Below are 18,144 nucleotides of genomic sequence, written 5' to 3'. Positions count from 1 at the left end.
AACATCTTCAAATAGTAAGTATGAGACTAGAGACCATCTCCTGGTGGGCTGTGTGGTTTGGACCAAAGTCCTCAGTGCAGGAAAAGCTAGACTGAAGATGCAGCCTCCGCTGTCACTGTCAGATTATCAGCCTGATTTTAATTAGGAAAGGTTTTGACTCGCTGGTACTGCTCATCTCATGGTCTGTCTGAAATGAGCGCAACCGTCGCCGTATTAAGGAACAAATCAATGCAGCCACACCGCCTGCTGTTACTAATTCTGGAAGAGGCCGATGCGTGTGGTTTCAGGCCGGCTACAGGTCGCTAGTGCCTCTGCTGGTGAGGGCGGTGACTTAGGATAGGAGCCTGTGCTCTCTATGCCGGCTCCTCTAGAGAAACGTTTGACAGGGCTCAGAGCTGAAGCCGGATAAGAGCCCTGCCAAACAGGTTATATGACTCAAAATCGAAACACAAAATGTGTTCGACATAAGTGCAAATATAAGCAATCATAAAGATCATGCAAAGCCTCTATGGGACTGTCAGCAGGCACCTAAGCGACTCTCAATTTTTTTTTCTCTTCATGGAACATATTTTGCTAGAACATATAGCCGTTCCAGTTCACAAAAAAAAGTTCAACTGCAAAGGAGACATAAGTGAAAAATGTTCAATACTTTGAAAGGAAAAAACGGTTCATCAAGTAAGTAGAAAACATATATATATATAATTCACGACTTAAATCATTTCTTTAGTTGCTTTAGGTGACATAGATATAGGGAACATCCCCATGCATAACCAAATGACTACTTGTCTGTCAATCAACAGTATGGGTTTTGTCCTTTCGACATCTAATAGTAACAATAATCATGCACAAACACACAAATTAAAGCTGCCTGCATGGCAAGTGTTCCTTCCGGCTTCCCTTCGCCGTCTACTCATCTTCCTCGTCCTCCTCGCAGTCCATCAAGCTCCAGCGCCCGTCGGCGCCCTCCACCATGCCCTTGTTCAGCGGCACCCACCACCCAGGCGGCACCCCGTAGTCGTCCCACAGCACGTCGTATAGCTTGTTCACCAGCGCCACGTCCCGCGCCACGGCGAGCTCGAACCCTCCGCGCGCGCCCCGCGTGCCCGCCACGCCGTGCAGGTACACCTCGAGGTTGTGCCAGGTATGCTCGCGCCCGGGGCTCCTCAGGTACGGCGACTCCCCCGTGTCGATCGCGAGCTCCGCGCCGACGTCGTGGTAGAACACGATCGGGTACTTGGGCACGACGTCGCGGGCGTTCCGGACGCGCAGGAGACGCAGCCCCGGCACGGCGTCGAACCGCTTCTTGAAGCCGCCGCCGCCGACGCGCGGGCTGGCGAACGCGAACGCGGTCACCGGGCAGGCCGCCGCGCCCGTCGCCACGTTGTAGCCGTTGGCGGCGATGTCGAACGCGTTGAGCGTGGCGAGCGCCGCGCCGAGGCTGTGTCCCACGACGGTGATGCTGCGCTCCTCGTCGCTGTACGCGTCCACCAGCCTCCGCACCTCGCTCAGCGCCTGGTGCCGCGCGCTGTCCTGGTTGTGGCTGGACGCCGGGTCGATGGAGGTGTACATGGACAGCCAGCCACGGTGCACCATGGCATCGCAGGCGGCCTGGCCATCGCCGAGGAGGCCTTTGGTCGACACCATGGGGAACTCGAGGTCGTCGGCCCACTCCAGCTTCTGCATGGTGCCGCGCCACACGACGACGACGTCGCGGCGGCCCAGCGCGGCCTTCCCTTCGTCGGTGGCCACCGCGACGTAGCCGATCCAGTTGGACTCCCTGCACCGGCGCGACCTGGACACGGACCTCAGCATGAAGGCGTCCGGCAAAGCCACCGACGACGTGGCGTACAGGAACCTGGTGACCCGGTACGCGGCGGCGTGCGCCGGCAGCCGCACCCGGTCGAAGAAGCGCGCCCTGGCGAAGCGGGACAGACCCGCGTGCGGCGACGAACGCTCGCGGTTGAAGGCGTCGTAGGTCGCCTGCGCCATCTCGCCGTAGCGGAGCACGGTGCGGCGCAGGTCGAGGTCCAGCGGGTCCAGCAGCCCCGCCCAGCCGCTGTTGTCGCCGCCGACGCCGTGGAGCTCGCGCCACCGCCGGGCCGTGTCGCCGAGGCCGCCGTGGTTGGACATCATGTTGCTGGTGGTGCTCGTAGTCGCCTTGCTGGTGCTGCTTCTGATGATGATGATGATCCAGCTTGCTCTATGTATATATATGGAGGACACGGTGATGGTATCTTGCTTGGGTTTGCTTCTGATGACGAGGGGATTGCAAACGGCAAAGGCGTGACATGCACTGCATGATGGAACGTACATGCTTCGGGGGCTGGTGCTTGCCCAAACTGGGCAAGGTGAACAGTGTATTGGAGCAAGGTGAAGTGGGACACGCTTCGTGTCCCGGTCGTCACGCCACACACACACACAGCACAAAGCGCGGAAGGGCCATGGCTATGCAACGCAAACTGCATGCACCCACATCTGACGCAGGAACATGCGCAGCGGTAACTTGCGGTGCGCCCTGGCTCCGTTGATGGGCCACAGTCGAGCCCATGTTGGAATGGTTGGGCAGAAGCCGCAGAGGTCCTCTCCGACCTCCATTTTATTCGCGGTTGAGGAAGTTTATTATTTATTATATTTAATTTAATTTATAATCCAGGTGCGGCACATGACAGTGGGCTTTCCTCTGTTGCCCATTACCAAAGTGTTGATGAAGAAGGAAAAATTCAGTTGGAACAGTGGTTTCAGTAAAGAGGTTTTGCTGCAAGGAACTAGCCACCCGTAGAAGGTGATCTAATTTTATTAACTGTCCTGATGTGCATTTGGAGCATTAGGAACACTGCATAGGTTTCATCTTCCGGATTTCTATTTTCATTTCAGGAAAAGAGTAGGCAAGGAGATAAATTGTTTTTTCCATCATGAAGCCAATGTTGAGAATTGGTCGAACAAATATTTCAATTTTTTCCAATGATATATAGATACATCGCCTAGTACATGAGGACAACCAATAGCTTTATAGCCGTGTATTTTCTTCAGTTTTCACACTTTTGTTTTTTCGCTCTTTTCTCCATCATGTAAATATTCAGACTTTGCTTCCCACTAAATGAAAAGGCAGCGCACCTGCCAGTTCTGTTCAAAAAAACATTTCAAATTTTCAGTGTGAGTTTTTCTGCAATGATGTTCCCTACAGGCAGATGACAAACTATCTTGCGAATCTAGCTCACCATGATATTCAGCGGACAAAAGTCTATATTCTTGCTGAATATTCTGTCCTTTGCCCAATTTAAATCTTACGTTGATATGTGTAGGTTTACTCGGGCAATTTTTGTCATGGTGTGCTTGTGCAACCCGCAACATTACATGACTGTGATGAAAGAGAGATGTCCTACATTTTTCTTGTACTTGCAACATTATCTTGATTGATATCCCTGCACCTGGAATGTTATCTATTTCAAGGTCAGGGATGCCAGGCTGATACAGGTTCTTTTAAGCTGCATGGAATTTTACCGTTTTTTTGAACGCAATAAAATAAGATTTGAACGCAAATGGAATTTTACCATGAGATTCTTCTAAATTGTCATTCACCTTTATTATTCTTTTAGTACCTGCATTTTGGTTCATCGGCTCAGAAGAAGTCCATCATCATAATGTACTATTTCAAGAAATATACCTTCATGGTCCTAACCTCATCCGACCTATTTGAATAGTTTCAGAAAAGCAGTTGTGTTTATTGTTGACACAAGTGGAAGCATGCAAGGAAAGCCTCTTGAGAATGTCAAGCATGCAGTTTCTACTGCTCTTTCAGAGTTTGTGCAAGGGGATATTGCTTCAACATTATAACATTTAAGGATGAGCTTCACTCATTCTCTTCTTGTTTAGAGCAAGTAAATGACAAAGCAATAGCAAGTGTAACTGATTGGATGAATGCAAACTTTGTTGCTGAGGATGTCACAGATATTATTAGCAAGTGCAAACTTTGTAGTCATATAATTGTATATTATGTTGAGTCCACAACAGCAACACATATGAGAGCTTTATTATATCAGTTTTTTTGCGACTTGAGTGTAGTATATACCGGTTAATATGGACGTGGGAACAAAAAAACAGAATTTAATACCAACTGTAATTCCTTCTTTATGAATGAGTTTTCTATTGATATTACGTGCATGTCCACTAGTAAGAGTCCATCCATTTCCACACGCAAAAGTTTCAAATGTCCAAGGAGAGAGATGATGCAGACAATTTTAACTCAAGAGAGGTCACACAACTTAAAACTCAAGCAGAAGTCCTGCTCAAGTCCAAGCCTCATGATCCTCTCTACTCAATCAGATAATCATCGTCATCAGGAAGAGGTTGTGCAGCAGCTGCAGCAAGCTCACCTTCATGCCTGAGTAAATAAAAAGCGAATCAGTTCTTGCAACACTTTGAATTGAGGCGACAGATTATATAAAGGATAGCAGGAACTAAAATGATTATAAAGTGAACAAAAACAAAAGGCGACACTCACTGCTGCTGCGTAGCCATGTCGATGGTAACTTCCGGAGGCTTAAGAGCAACAGCTTCAACAAAGTGAAGGTTCGGATCACTGTTAAGACCAAAGACACTGACAAGAATAAACATATATAGTGGTAATTGGTAGTGAGCACAAGATGCGATGGACAAAAGTAGTCAATTCAATTACCCAGCCACCTTCCTTGCAAGGTAAAGGAAAGGTTTCTCAAAATTGTGATTGCTCTTGGTAGAAATTTCATAGTACTGTTGATTCTTCTTCCTGTGAAAGGTGACCTGTTTGGCTTTGACCTGCCTGTTCTTGACATCAACCTACCGCAGAGGACAATGGGGATGTTTTCACACACCCTGCATGAATTCATAATTGAACATTAGAAATTTCCCAAAGACCGCGACGAACCTACACAGGTCCCTGTGCCGTGTAGGAACATTCTTATTATTATTAGAATGATAAAAAAAATTATTACGCTCAAGCAATCCTCCACTCATACTGTTAGACTATTAAGCGGGGACCCACCAACCATATAGGGTTGAACGCCCTCAATAAGAACGCGGATCAAAAACCCAACAGGCCGTTGTGTCTGTTGGTGTAAAGATCAATCCAATGCATGCCATTTTCTTTGTACTAAATTGCTTCTTAGATTTTTATAATAACTATTTTCTTGTTTAAACATTGCCAATTTTTGCTTCCTAACCACAGATTATGTTGTCTGTACGGGCTACATATTTCTTTTTATAATCAGAGTTTATTCAGTATTATAAAGCGCGCTGCTTCTGTTTACAACAGCTTGCGTTATATGAACTCCATATTCACCAACTACTATTAACGTTTTTTATAACATATAATTACACGAAACATTTAGGCTTGGTTTAGATATAAAAAGATTTTGGATTTTGACACTTTAGCATTTTCGTTTGTATTTGACAATTATTGTTCAACCATAAACTAACTAGGCTCAAAAGATTCATCTCGCAAGTTACAGACAAACTGTGCAATTAGTTATTTTTTATCTATATTTAGTGCTCCATGCATATGTCGTATGATTCGATATAATGAAGAATCTAGAAAAGTTTTTAAATTTTGAGGGAAACTAAACAAGGCCCAACTAATTCCACGAGTGCGAGGGTGTGAGCTTCCTTGCATGTCTTCATCTGTTGGGCAAATCTGGTTAAGGGCATTCACAATGTAGACTCTATCATAGAGTCTAAGACAATTAATTACATATTATTTATGGTATTTTGCTGATATGTCAACATATTTATTGAAAAAAGAGATAGAAAAAAATAAGACTCTAAGTTTTATTTAGACTCTAAGTCTATATTATTTGAGGTAATAAATAACTTTAGATTTTATAATAGAGTCTTGTATTGTGAAATGACCTTAGAGACAGAGTGGCCAACACGCCAAAGGATGCATGATCCACTTTCACCAACCGGCGTCTCCATGGAACGAATCTGCCAATTGCCCATTTCAGCATGAAGACAAAGGCTAGATAGTGCTCTCGATTTCATGAGATCCTTTGCGTCCATGCTACTCCGTTTACCCGTAACGTTCGGCCTAAGCGTCACTAGCTGATCGCTCCCTTCCCTGCCTGCCAAAAACATTCTTGGTGATGTACTAATCCGGCTGATAATTAATTGCTCAACCGGCGACCAGAATTAGCACACCGCGGCAGCTTCGGCATCCGGTCTCGTGATGATGGCGTGTCAGTTGACGCAGCATGGGTGTGTTTGTTATCTTGATTTTTTGTCGTCCTATCTAAAGCCTTGTTTAGTGGCACTCAGAATCCAAAATTTTCCTATCGTATCAAATCTTACGGCACATAGAGCACTAAATATAGATAAAAATAACTAATTATACAATTTATATGTAATTTACGAGACAAATTTTGTGAACCTACTTAGTTCATAGTTGGATAATAATTATAATAATTAAAAATATTAGTCAAAGATTTTTAAAATTTAAACCTTGATATGTGTGTATGCATTACAAAAGAGAATAGAGGTAGGATCAACTAAAATTAAGGCCTTGTTTAGTTTGCAAAATTTTTACTTTTTGCTACTGTAGCACTTTCGTTTTTATTTGACAAACATTGTCCAATCACGGAGTAAGTAGACTTAAAAGATTCATCACACAAATTACAGGTAAACTGTGCAATTAGTTTTTATTTTCGTCTATATTTAATGTTCCACGCATGCGACTAAAGATTTGATGTGACGGAGAATTTTGAAAATTTTTGCGAACTAAACAAGGCCTAATACCACTAGTGGATCCGAACAGATCTAGTAATAAATTAAACCTGTTAATTATTAGAAGGGCTACTATCTATTAGTTGCATTAGAAGATTTAGAGTTGCTAATGCTAATAGTTCATACACATATTTAACTATCTGTCCAACCACGTACACCTATTAGTAGGAGGATGCAAACAACCTCTTACTAAAATTTAGCTAGCCAATTAATAATTAACAGTTGCTAGCTAACTTATATTGCTAACGAATCCAAACAGACCCTAAGTGCTTAGCCTCGACGATGGATTTGGTCAAAATAAATTTCACTGGTCATTGTGGGTAAAGGATGTAATACATCTCAATTCTCATGTCAATCCACATGTCGCCCTCAGAGCATCTCCAGCAGACTACATAAATAGACTATCTATCTCCAATCTGAGTAGTGGAGGGCTAAAAATCCACTCTAGTAGACTACCTATTCCACCCAACAAATTTGTTGGATACCCAAATCCTCCCTCTCCACTATCCATTTCTGTTGGGTCAAGGACACTACCTGAATCTTCTCTCTCACCCATGCGCCTCTCTCTCTCCCATTTATGCTCTGATTGTGGGACCTAGAAGTCATTCTCTGCTAAGACAAAAATGGGTAGCTAATTTTTGGTAGTACTGCTGAAGTTGAGAGCAAAATCTAAATAGTAGGCTACCCAAATAAACATTACTGCTGCCGATGCTCTCAGCCGAAGAGTTTCTGTATCCGCTAAACATCTTCGTAGAGTCATTGCATACAAGATATAATGCTGCTGTATCTGTCTCAACAACCAATCGACATAATAAAAACTTTTTTTTCCATGCTACTGTATCCACCTAAGCGTACATTCCCTCATCCAAAATATAATGCGGCCACGTGACAGTAAAAATCAGCAATCAAGTGAGGTCTTGTTTAGTTCCTAAAATTTTTTGGATTGAGGTAATGTAGTAATTTCGTTTTTATTTGACAAATATTATTCAATTATAGAGTGCATCTTGCAATTTATAGATAAACTGTGTAACTAGTTTTTATTTTTATTTAATCTTAAAAAGTTTTTATTTTTTTAGGTGAAGTAAACAAGGCCCGAGTTGACACCGGCTGACCCGGCCGCTCGTCGCGTGGCGGGAGTGGGACGCCATCATTCTCGTCTGCCCGAAACCACTGGGTTTACCAGCGAAGCATCGATGGCCTCTGTGGGGTTTGCCGCCGGGAACCGGCCGGCCAGAGTACGTCTCGGGGCAGTGAGTCAGCAGAGCACTACCACTAGAGACTGAAAGCACATACTACGGTCGTGTGTGCCGCCGCGCGTGGGTGGCGGGACCTGACAACCGACGACGTGGCGCCATGCATGCCGCGCGCCATCTACATGCATGGCTTGCTTGCTAATCATGCCCTTAACCACCGTTGATAATGATGGATCATCTTGTCTGCACAGCATGCAAAGATCTACTACCTCTCATCACGTGAGATCTGCGCGAGAGCGTGTGCGTGCGTGCGTGCGTTGGCCGCTCCGCCGGCCGGCCGGCCGGAACCACCGCAGAGCAAGAGCAACGGTGTGCCGGCAAGGCGGCAACGGTAACGGTTGCTCCTGGTACCAGCTCGTAGTCGTAGCATGCAGCTCCCATGCATTTATATTCTCGGCGCGGCGTTCTCGCGCTGCCCTGGCCATTACTCCAACCCTGCGCTTGGAGTCGTACAAAAATTTGAAACCAGGCGTGCCGGCCAGTAGTAGCAGTAGGAGCGCTGTACCTGTCACCAGCGCATGGCATGCATGGCGCGGCGTACGCACGCACCTGGTGCACAGAGGCAGCTCTCGGTGCGCGTTGCATGCCTGCATCTGCATCTGCCACGTCTGGCTAGCTCTACATAGCTACAGTGACGCGCCACCGGTCACCGAGAGCACACGACGACGGCGACGGCGACGCTCCTCCGTGGTCCAGCACCGTGTGCCTAGGTACGGACAAGCAAAGGATGCCATGCCACTCGATCTCACGCACGGACACACACACCCACGAACGCTTTCCATCGCTTTTGGCTGCCTCCAAGCGCTGGAAGCGAGGAGAAAATCTCTGAACGACCGTCACTCTCGCTGGGATTCCGTCGGATACGTACTAACAGTCTATCAGTCTCCATTATATTAAAGTGCCATGCTTATGAGTTATGTCTATGCTTATGCTTATGCTTATGCACGGTGTCAGTTATTAACAAGATAGTCCCTCCATTCACAAAAGAATATAATTATGGCATCTATACCAGTCAATTGAGCTAAAGTTTGACCAAGTTCACAATATCATTAGCATTTATATCTTTAAATAAATCTATTATAAAAATATATTCTATAGCTAATTTAATGGTACTTATTTTTTATAAAAAAATGTTTAGTATTTTTTTATATAAATTTAGTCACAGTTTATACAGTTTGACTCTTTACAGATTGAGAATTATATATATTTTTTATAGACAAAGATAGTACTACTAGTGTGTGTAACACGTTACAGCTAGTGCGCGAATGCCATGTGTGTTTATTTATTTAGTTAAAAAGTTATGACTGAAAATATTATTTATTTATTTATTATGACCGGCAGACAGTGTATTGTAGCATGGCCGTATGGTTTTACAGTGGCTGTGGTTATGGCCCCTAAAACGAACAGAACGCAATTGCACACAAGCCGTGCAGCCCAACCGAACAATTTTCAAATCTCGTGTGTAGGATTGGGAGCATTCGGATTTCATCTGAATCAACAGCAAGAATGCCAGAAAAGGGCATCATCGGGTTAAAGGGCATCTCACTGATCTGATAAATAAACAGATAAAGGAACTGATGACAGCAAAAGCAGTGGGTCAAAAAAGGAGGTGGTTTCCAGATTCAGAACATGCAAAGCAGATGCAGTTGTGGCTTGTCTGGGTCGGGTCGGGTCGGGTGCTGTGCTCATCTCGTGCTACCCACCCGTGGCCGTGGCGACGTGGCGTGCCAACGCCTTTGCCCCCCAAGGCCCCAACGTTCATATTCCACCCCCCCAACGTCCAAGGTCCAACGAGCTGAAGCTGATGAGTATTTTACCACACTCCACTCCACTCCACGGCTCCACTATCAGCAGCATTCATCACTCGTCTCCAGCTACAACCCAAAGACCGTTCCTCGAACGCCGTGCCCCACTACAACCCTTCTCTCTTTTAAAAACCACAGACGCCCAGACAACCCAACCGCACGCCAAAAAGCCTAGCCTACAACACCGACTCCGACGACCACCACACCACGACGAGCGCAAAGCAAGCAGGGCACGGCACGGCCATGCCCGTGGCGCAATCCTAGGCGTCCATTTCGTATTCCACGGCCCGCGAAGCAGCAGCCAGCAGCCAGCAGCTATGGTGGCCGGCCGCGTCAAGGCGGCCATGGGCTTCCAGCGGAGCCCGGCCACGCCCAAGCCCGGGGCCGCCGCCTCCTCCACCTCCACTTCCTCCGCGCGCAAGGCGCCAGCGCCGGCGCCGCTGCAGCTGCCCTCGGCGGGGCAGCCGGAGACCCCACGCCGGCGGTCCTCCGGCTCGCCAGCGCCGCCGCCCGGGTCGGGGTCCAAGGGCGGCGGCGGCGGGCCATTCTCGCGCTACTTCCCGCGCTCGTCCGCGCAGGTGCAGCCGGCGCGCGCGGCGCCGGGGCCGCCCGAGCCGCCGCCGGGCCCCGCCGCCGTCGCCGACCTCGCCCGCCTCGTCGAGGAGCTCCGGGAGCGGGAGTCCCGCCTCCGCACCGAGCTGCTGGAGCACAAGATCCTCAAGGAGACCGTCGCCATCGTGCCGTTCCTCGAGACCGAGCTCGCCGCCAAGAGCAGCGACCTCGGCCGATGCCGCGACGCGCTGGCGCGGCTCCAGGCCGAGAACGCGCGCCTCCGCGCTGAGCTCGACGTCGCTGTCGACGCCGCCAGGAGCAGCCAGCAGCGGGTGGTTGAGTTGGAGAAGGAGGTGGCGGAGGTCAAGAGGCGCCGTGGCCCGGTCCCCGACCGCGAGCCCGACCATGATGATGACTGCTCGTCGTCGGTGTCGTCGGACAACTCCGACCGCTCTAATGCGGCGACCAACGCGATCGTAGCTGGGCTGTCGATTGTCCCTCCTCCTGCGCCTCCTCCTCCTCCGCCGCCGCCGCCGCCAATGCCGGCGCCTCACAAGTCCAGGTCGTCCTACTTCTCCGGCTCGTCGCGCGCCTCGCCGGCGAACTCCTCGTCCAGCTCCTCCTCGTCCGCGCCATCGACGCCGACCTACTCTTCCGACACCGCGGTGTCAAGAAGCCGCGTGCCGGAGCTCTCCAAGCTCCCGCCGATACCGGCCCCACCCCCGCCTCCACCTCCTCCACCACCGCCGACAATGCCGGCGCGCGGACGCCGCAGCGCGAGCTCGTCACCGTCGACCTCGAGCAGCAGCAGCGGCGGCGGAAGCGGAGGGGCGGGGCCTCCTGCACCGCCGCCGCCACCTCCACCGGCGGCGAAAAGGAGCTCCAAAGCGTCGTCCCCTGCGACTTCGGCGACGGCCCCGGCGCCCGCCCCGTGCGTCAGGCGAGTCCCCGAGGTGGTGGAGTTCTACCACTCGCTGATGCGGAGGGACTCCAGGTCTAGGGACGGCTCCGGTGCAGGCGAAGCTGGCTCCGGTGGGGGTGCCGCCGCCGCGAGGGACATGATCGGCGAGATCGAGAACCGCTCTTCTCATCTTCTCGCGGTAAGTGTTCGTCTGTTCGATCGATTTACTCCATCTTGGTAATGGAAAAGGAAAAGAAAGAGTGTTCGATCGATAAAATTCGTTCATACCTTATCTTTATTACTCTACTGACAAAGTAAAATTCCCTTGTCTTGCCATTTTAGACCCATTCCCCACTCATGTTGTATTCTTGTTTAGCAACGTCGTCATCTCCTTGACCAGCCATTTTTGGGGGAAAAAACCTCAAAAGTGAAAGTTTTTTAACAAATTGCCTTGAGTGGTTCTGAAGTAGCTGTTGCACTTGCTGATAAGAGTTGTTGTGGAGAGATGAACAAAAGAAATGGGTGAGCACCAGAAAGTGATCGTCTTTTCAAGCTTGTGAGCTCGCACACGGCCGTTTAGCACCAAATACAGTTGAAACAGACAAGCGCCTTTTCCCTGTTCATCGCCCCGTGCTCACCAACCTTGCATGAATTCGTGCAAGAAATCCATGGATTCCTGTCTGCGTTTGTCTTGGAATTTTACGGTCCATGACGAGCAGAGAAGACGAAGATGAACAGATAGGAGAAGTAGCCGAATAGGACAATCTCTAGTTGGGAACAAAAAAGAAAGCTGCAACCTCTTCCGGCTGGTCCTGGGAATCAATCGAAACAGGCTCAGTGTTGTCAGACTGACTCGTGGGGCCCAGTCACTGTCACCACTAGCACAAGTGCTGATGCTGCCACTGATAGAGTAAAGGGGAGTGTAATAATAAATGACCTGAGACAGGGAATGCCGCTTTTTTTTCGAATATAAAAGCTGCAGCATTTCCCCACCTGGAGGCCCAGCTAGCCGTTGGAGTCTAGCTAACTCGACCGTTGCTTCGCGCCATGTGGTGTTGGATTAATGAAACTTTTCAAATCAAATGAGTTTGCTTCTGTTGCTGAGCTGCTAGTATCTGAAGTTGCTTTGATAGTTTGGTTTGTGATGGTAAACACAAAAGATTCTGAACTGATTAGTTTGATTGGTGGTTGCAGATCAAATCGGACGTGGAGAGGCAGGGCGACTTCATCCGGTTCCTGATCAAGGAGGTGCAGAGCGCCGCGTTCGTCGACATTGAGGACGTGGTCACCTTCGTCAAGTGGCTCGACGTCGAGCTCTCACGTCTGGTGAGCTATCGATTTGGTGTCCCCGTCACGAATTCCGTGTAACAGCGACCAGCTAACTTTGTTTTCACTGGATGCTGCGAGCTTGCAGGTGGACGAGAGGGCGGTGCTGAAGCACTTCGACTGGCCGGAGGGGAAGGCAGATGCGCTGCGTGAGGCCGCGTTCGGCTACCGTGACTTGAAGAAGATTGAGTCGGAGGCGTCATCGTTCTGTGATGACCCCCGGCAGCCCTGCTCTTCTGCTCTCAAGAAGATGCAGGCCCTCTTCGAGAAGTAAGTCACACTTTGTAGCTTATGGTTTTTGGGGATACATATTCAATTGTTGTTGCTTGTTCTTGTGCTCATCGATGTTTTGTTAGCAGGTTGGAGCATGGAGTGTACAGCCTTGTCCGTGTGCGAGATGGCGCGATGAGCCGATACCGTGGGTATCAGATCCCATGGGAGTGGATGCAGGATACCGGAATTGTTAGTCAGGTACTGCAAGTTAGTTCATTTTCACTGGGAAAAAACATGTTGATTGAGTTAATTAACATCATTGGGTTTAGCCATTCTTCCTTTTCCCCCAAAACATTCTGGTTATATGAGCATGTACATTGCTGCTGTGTTTCATGCATAGACGAATAGGGCAGGAACAAAATCCATAGTTTACAATGAGACACACTCATGGTGCCAACAGGAAGAATTTTGGGCAATTTGTGTTTTGGGACCAATAGTAGCTTTCGTTTCTTGTTGGGATATGCTAAGAAATGCACGTATGAGCCAGGGGTTCCCGTGAATCTATTTTGTTTCTGTATGATGATGTCTTCTGAATATCGGGGTCAAATTAGTACTGTGCTGTGCTGTTCTTTCGTCAGGCAAATGTTTTCTGTCGTTTACAACTTGTGGTACCAACCAAAAATAAATGTACGCAAACCTGGTGTTTTCGGGACCAAAAAAGACCATATCAACTGTGGTGGCCATGTTCTGTGAAATGCTGTGTTAGCCAGGGATTCTCGTGAATCAGTTTTGTTTCTGCATGGCCCCCTCTGATTTTTTGGTCCAGAAGCATGGTCCATGAATTTTGAGCTGAACAAAAAACAAAAAAGTAGCAACACACTGTTAGTCTATTCTGGCTCATGTTAGACATTTTAATTTAGTAAAAAAAGGTGATTGGAGACAAATTAGTAGTTCCCTTGTCGTTTGTTTTCCATTCAATTACTGGGATAAACTTAAGCCCTTAAATCTAACAGCAAAAATACACTTGACCAGCCTATTTTTGTCGATACAGTTATATCGTTATAGAACTGACTTCCTCAAACATAACAAGCTGAGTCTTAACATGCAGATCAAATTACAATCAGTGAAGCTGGCAATGAAGTATCTGAGAAGGGTTTCCTCAGAGCTTGAGGCCATACAAGTTGGCCCTGACGAAGAGGAGCTGGTGCTTCAAGGAGTTCGATTTGCCTTCAGAGTGCACCAGGTAACCACTCCCACTTACTCATGTACGTCGATATGCTCAACTCTTCAAACTTGTATGTTGTGCTCAGCCCTACCATTCGTTGCAGTTTGCAGGCGGTTTCGATGGTGATACAATGCGCGCCTTTCAGGAGTTGAAGGAGAAGGCGTCAACGTTCCAGCAACGGGGAAGCCAAAATCAACATCTGCAACAGCCAAGGCTCGCTGGCAGAAGTTGAAACACATGTATTTATAGCAGTCCATTACTATAGGTTAGTGGAAGCGTCTATTTACTTGGCCAAATGCTCCACTATATTTTTTTTCCCTGTCAAGAAGCTATATCTCACATCCTCAGTCAACTTGTTGAGTGCCATGAATGTTGTTCCTGTGTAGTGGCTTACAGCCGAATTCTTTATTTTTATTTTTAATATATAAGAGCATGTAGGAGGTCTCAGCATGTATTTTTTATTTTAGAGATACATGCACTGTTGATCTTGATAAGTTTAGTAATCTGACATATTATCAATACACAATCAGAACTAACTTCTGATATGATTTTGTATCACCAAACAAATACAAATGTATAGTGGACCAAATTAGGTAGAGTTTTGCAGCTGATATGAACAAAGCTAGAATAGATGCTAAGAGTCCAACAGAAACCAGTGCACCATAATAATAATTAAGTTGGACATAAATCATTACAGGCTAAGAGGATTATTTATTTCTCGAGCCTCAGGCTTCTTCTCCATGTCCATGGCACTCAACGCATTCAGCCAATCTTTGGCTTCTTGCATTCTCTTTCACATTCACTATAGACCTGATGTTCTTCAGCACCAAGAGGTTTCTTTTCATCATCCATCAACTGAAAAACATTAACGTCATACAAATTAGCCTAAGATGATACTAAAACTGCTGAACAACCCGAATGCAATCTACAGATTCTACCAAGCAAAGAAATCTTGTCTGTTCATATCAAGTGAAATTTATAGAACAGAATACAAACCTTCAGTCTTCCTCCCTCCCTGTCCTCCTCGCCTTTGTCCTCCTTATCACCTTCGTCCTCATCGTCTTCGTCCTCCTCATCGTCGCTGGAGTGTACCAAAGGCACTTTGGACAGCGAGTGTTCTTTCAATTTCTGCAAGGCATTATGATGCTTGATGTTAATATATTTTGATCGTCGATGCAGAATGGGGAGTACCAGGGATTACAAAAAGGGACAACAATAGGGTTGGTGGGAAAGTTCAAGTGACTGGAATCGCCTTTGCCCCCAATCGCTGGCCTTCTGCCCAGCAACAAACCACAGGCGCGTTAAAATCGCAATTCCATCCAGCCGCCAATAGTTTTCCGACGGCTAACCTCATCTGGTTCAACTGCTAGTTCCCAGATCTACAACATAGTTCTAATCCTTCCTCACCCCTAGCAAAGGAAAAAGAAAAGAACCGGGATCTCAGCCTCACCTTTTCAGATTTTATCTTATTGTACTCCCCTCGTTCTTGTAATCGAGTAGCTGATATGCTAGCAAAGCAGGTCTCAGATAGCAATAGGTTTGTCGAGTGGCAATTGGCTGCAACCTGTGTAGCTAACCTGTTGGTCGATGACTGTAATCCTACTATTCCTTGCTGAATGAATTGACAGCGTCGCAAAAAAGAAAAAAAAAAGGAACGCCTACTCTTTCTTCCAACTCGAGATATTACCTCAGGATTTCGTGAACCCGAACCCTAACCTTAACCGAAGCTCGCGGAATGAAGGGTTTCTTCTTCTCAGTCGATTGGAAACAAGAGAATCTGTAAAACCGAAGCATGGCAACAGGAAAAACAACTGAACGACGCACCTCTCCAAGGGCGTCCATCATTTCGTGTGTCGGAAGATGACTTAAGCCAGACAAGATCTCCCCGAGGATGTCCTTGTGCTCATGGTAAAACCTGACAACATGAGCAGGGTAAGGCGGAAACCGTTCCCAAATCGTGCTGCGATTCCGCGCATCGCCGCTGCCTTCACCCGATGGGATGCCTGCCATGCTTGCCCCAAACGTCGAAGGCGAAGAAGGCAGCGGCGGGGGTGGAGGAATGCGGAGATGTTCCTAGGGTTTCAATATAAATGTGTTGCGAGTTTGAGGAGCCGAACACCAGGCCGACGGAAGGACCCCGTACGGCTCATAGGATGTTCAAGTACTAATAAAAGAATAAATTACAGAATCCGTCATTAATTCGCGAGAGAAATGTATTAAACATAATTAATTTGTTATTAGCATGTTTTTACTGTAGCAATCATAGATTAATATATAATTAATTATGAACTAATTAGATTTAAAAATTTTATCTTATAAATTAGTCTTAATCTGTATTTTTAGTTTCGTAAATAATTTATATTTAATACTTTATGCATGACTAAGAGTCCAACAGAAACCAACGCACCATAATAATAATTAAGTTGAACATAAATCATTACATGCTAAGAGGATTATTTATTTCTCGAGCCTCAGGCTTCTTCTCCATGTCCATGGCACTCAACCACATTCACTATAGACCTGATATCCTTCAGCACAAAGAGGTTTTTTTCCATCATCTAACAACTTAAAAACATTAACGTTATACAAAATTAGCCTGAGAAGTTAATAAAAAGTGCTGAGCAAACCGAACGCAATCTACAGATTATGCCAGCATATAAACTGGTATGTTTGCATATCAACTGAAATTTATAGCACACAATACAGACTTTTAGTGTTTCTCCCTCCATGTCCTTCTCGTCTTCGCCCTCCTCGTCATCACTAGTGTGTACCGAAGGCGCTTTAGACCCCGAGTATTCTTCCAATTTCTGAGAAGGCATTAGGATGCCTGATCGTATACTTTGATCGCCGATGCAGATTGGGGAATAGTAGAAGATATGAGCGCATGCAAACCGATCGAGCTGGCTTATCCAACAGGTGGCGCCGGCCGGCGCGGCGGCAGGGTGATGTCGAAGGCGCCGACACTGTACCTGACGTAGCAGCTGTACCCCTTGATCGCGCCGCCGGTGCTGTTCGGGAACCTCCCCGGCAGCAGACCGACATACGTGGTGAGACACCAGCTGCATTCGCTGGCCGTCAGGTCCCGCGTGCACTGCGCGAGCCCGTACACCGAGTCCGACGAGCCGGCGAGCGGCGCGCTCTCGTTCGCCACGAACAGCGGCGGCGAGCCGGCGGCCGTCCTGGCGAGCCGGTTCATCAGGCTGGAGCGCGCGACCTCGAGCCTCGCCTGGTCGACGGTGCTGGGCCAGGTGACGTAGAACGCCTCGTCGCGGCCGGCCACAGAGAAGAAGTCGGTGTCGGAGTAGCGGAGCACGCACGCGTCGTACGCCGCGCTCACGTTCCGGCTGCCCGGGCATAGCGCGGTGATCCCGGCGGGCGCGCCGGCGAGGCACTCGAGGCACTGCGTCTCGTTGCGGTCGGCGTAGCACATGATGAGGCCGAACACCTTGTCGGCCCCCGTCCCGACGGTGCCGTTGTAGAACCACCCGTTGTCGCCGGCCGCCGTGGGGAGACTGGCCAGGAGCTGGTCCAGGTTCTTCTTGTATTTGCTGCCGTCGGTGTAGTTGCCACTTGTCGAGCAGGAAGGCGCAAACGGCAGCACGGTCTTGGCGCCCTGCCCAGATGCCATGACGAAGAGTAAGGCCAAGGCGGCGAGGAGAAGAAGGGAAGCCATAGCCGGCCGGCAACTCTCAGCCGCCCTGCGATGCCCTTGTTTGCTGGGCTTGGCGACCCTGTGTCCTCCTCTGCGTTGCGTTACTCTTTCTGAAACCTTCAGCCGCGGCTGATATACATTTGTAGTGGATCTGGTAGGTTTCGACCTATTCAATTCTTGGTTCTTGCACATGTAGGATCAGGAGACCCGGCTTCATGTGTTTTGGTGTGCAGATGCAGAAACCAAATGAGGACCCTTTCACAGCAGCCACTAGTCAGCGTTCTGTAACAAATGACATGCCAATCTCTTGCTGATTTCAGGAGTGTTTTTTATTGAGTTTTTTTTTCTTCTGAGTGAGGAAGCTGAAGAGGATTCTTTTGAAAGTTTCACAAGGGTGGTCACAAGTTTCGTAGGTTAGGAGTACTGATTTTCTGCTTTGAATGGATACCTCTTAGCTCCCCCCC

At 47.9% G+C, this 18,144-nt stretch overlaps 4 protein-coding genes and 1 pseudogene across 4 annotated transcripts; 1 reads left to right on the top strand and 4 right to left on the bottom strand.

The window, feature by feature from the left end:
- On the bottom strand, positions 710-2,174 carry LOC8083785 (phospholipase A1-II 6). The gene has a single exon (XM_002440249.2). The coding sequence runs from the start codon at positions 2,131-2,133 to the stop codon at positions 907-909; it is 1,227 nt and encodes a 408-aa protein (XP_002440294.1). The 5' UTR covers positions 2,134-2,174; the 3' UTR covers positions 710-906.
- On the bottom strand, positions 4,224-4,992 carry LOC8083784 (annotated as a pseudogene).
- Positions 9,825-14,475, top strand: LOC8064706 (protein CHUP1, chloroplastic). Its single transcript, XM_021447081.1, has 6 exons — positions 9,825-11,463; positions 12,459-12,590; positions 12,679-12,860; positions 12,950-13,061; positions 13,912-14,046; positions 14,132-14,475. The coding sequence occupies exons 1-6, from the start codon at positions 10,129-10,131 to the stop codon at positions 14,258-14,260; spliced, it is 2,025 nt and encodes a 674-aa protein (XP_021302756.1). The 5' UTR covers positions 9,825-10,128; the 3' UTR covers positions 14,261-14,475.
- On the bottom strand, positions 14,550-16,155 carry LOC110430098. The gene is made up of 3 exons (XM_021447083.1): positions 15,853-16,155; positions 15,025-15,156; positions 14,550-14,883 (listed from the first exon to the last, which is right to left on the bottom strand). Exons 1-3 carry the CDS (start codon positions 16,036-16,038, stop codon positions 14,791-14,793), a joined length of 411 nt encoding a protein of 136 aa, XP_021302758.1. The 5' UTR covers positions 16,039-16,155; the 3' UTR covers positions 14,550-14,790.
- Positions 16,934-17,902, bottom strand: LOC8064705 (cysteine-rich receptor-like protein kinase 6). Its single transcript, XM_002440247.2, has one exon. The coding sequence runs from the start codon at positions 17,870-17,872 to the stop codon at positions 16,934-16,936; it is 939 nt and encodes a 312-aa protein (XP_002440292.2). The 5' UTR covers positions 17,873-17,902.

Source organism: Sorghum bicolor, chromosome 9, assembly GCF_000003195.3.
Source record: "Sorghum bicolor cultivar BTx623 chromosome 9, Sorghum_bicolor_NCBIv3, whole genome shotgun sequence".
Classification (NCBI taxonomy): domain Eukaryota; kingdom Viridiplantae; phylum Streptophyta; class Magnoliopsida; order Poales; family Poaceae; genus Sorghum; species Sorghum bicolor.
Note: the sequence above shows the minus strand (reverse complement) of the source record. Positions and strands in the feature narration are given on the sequence as shown.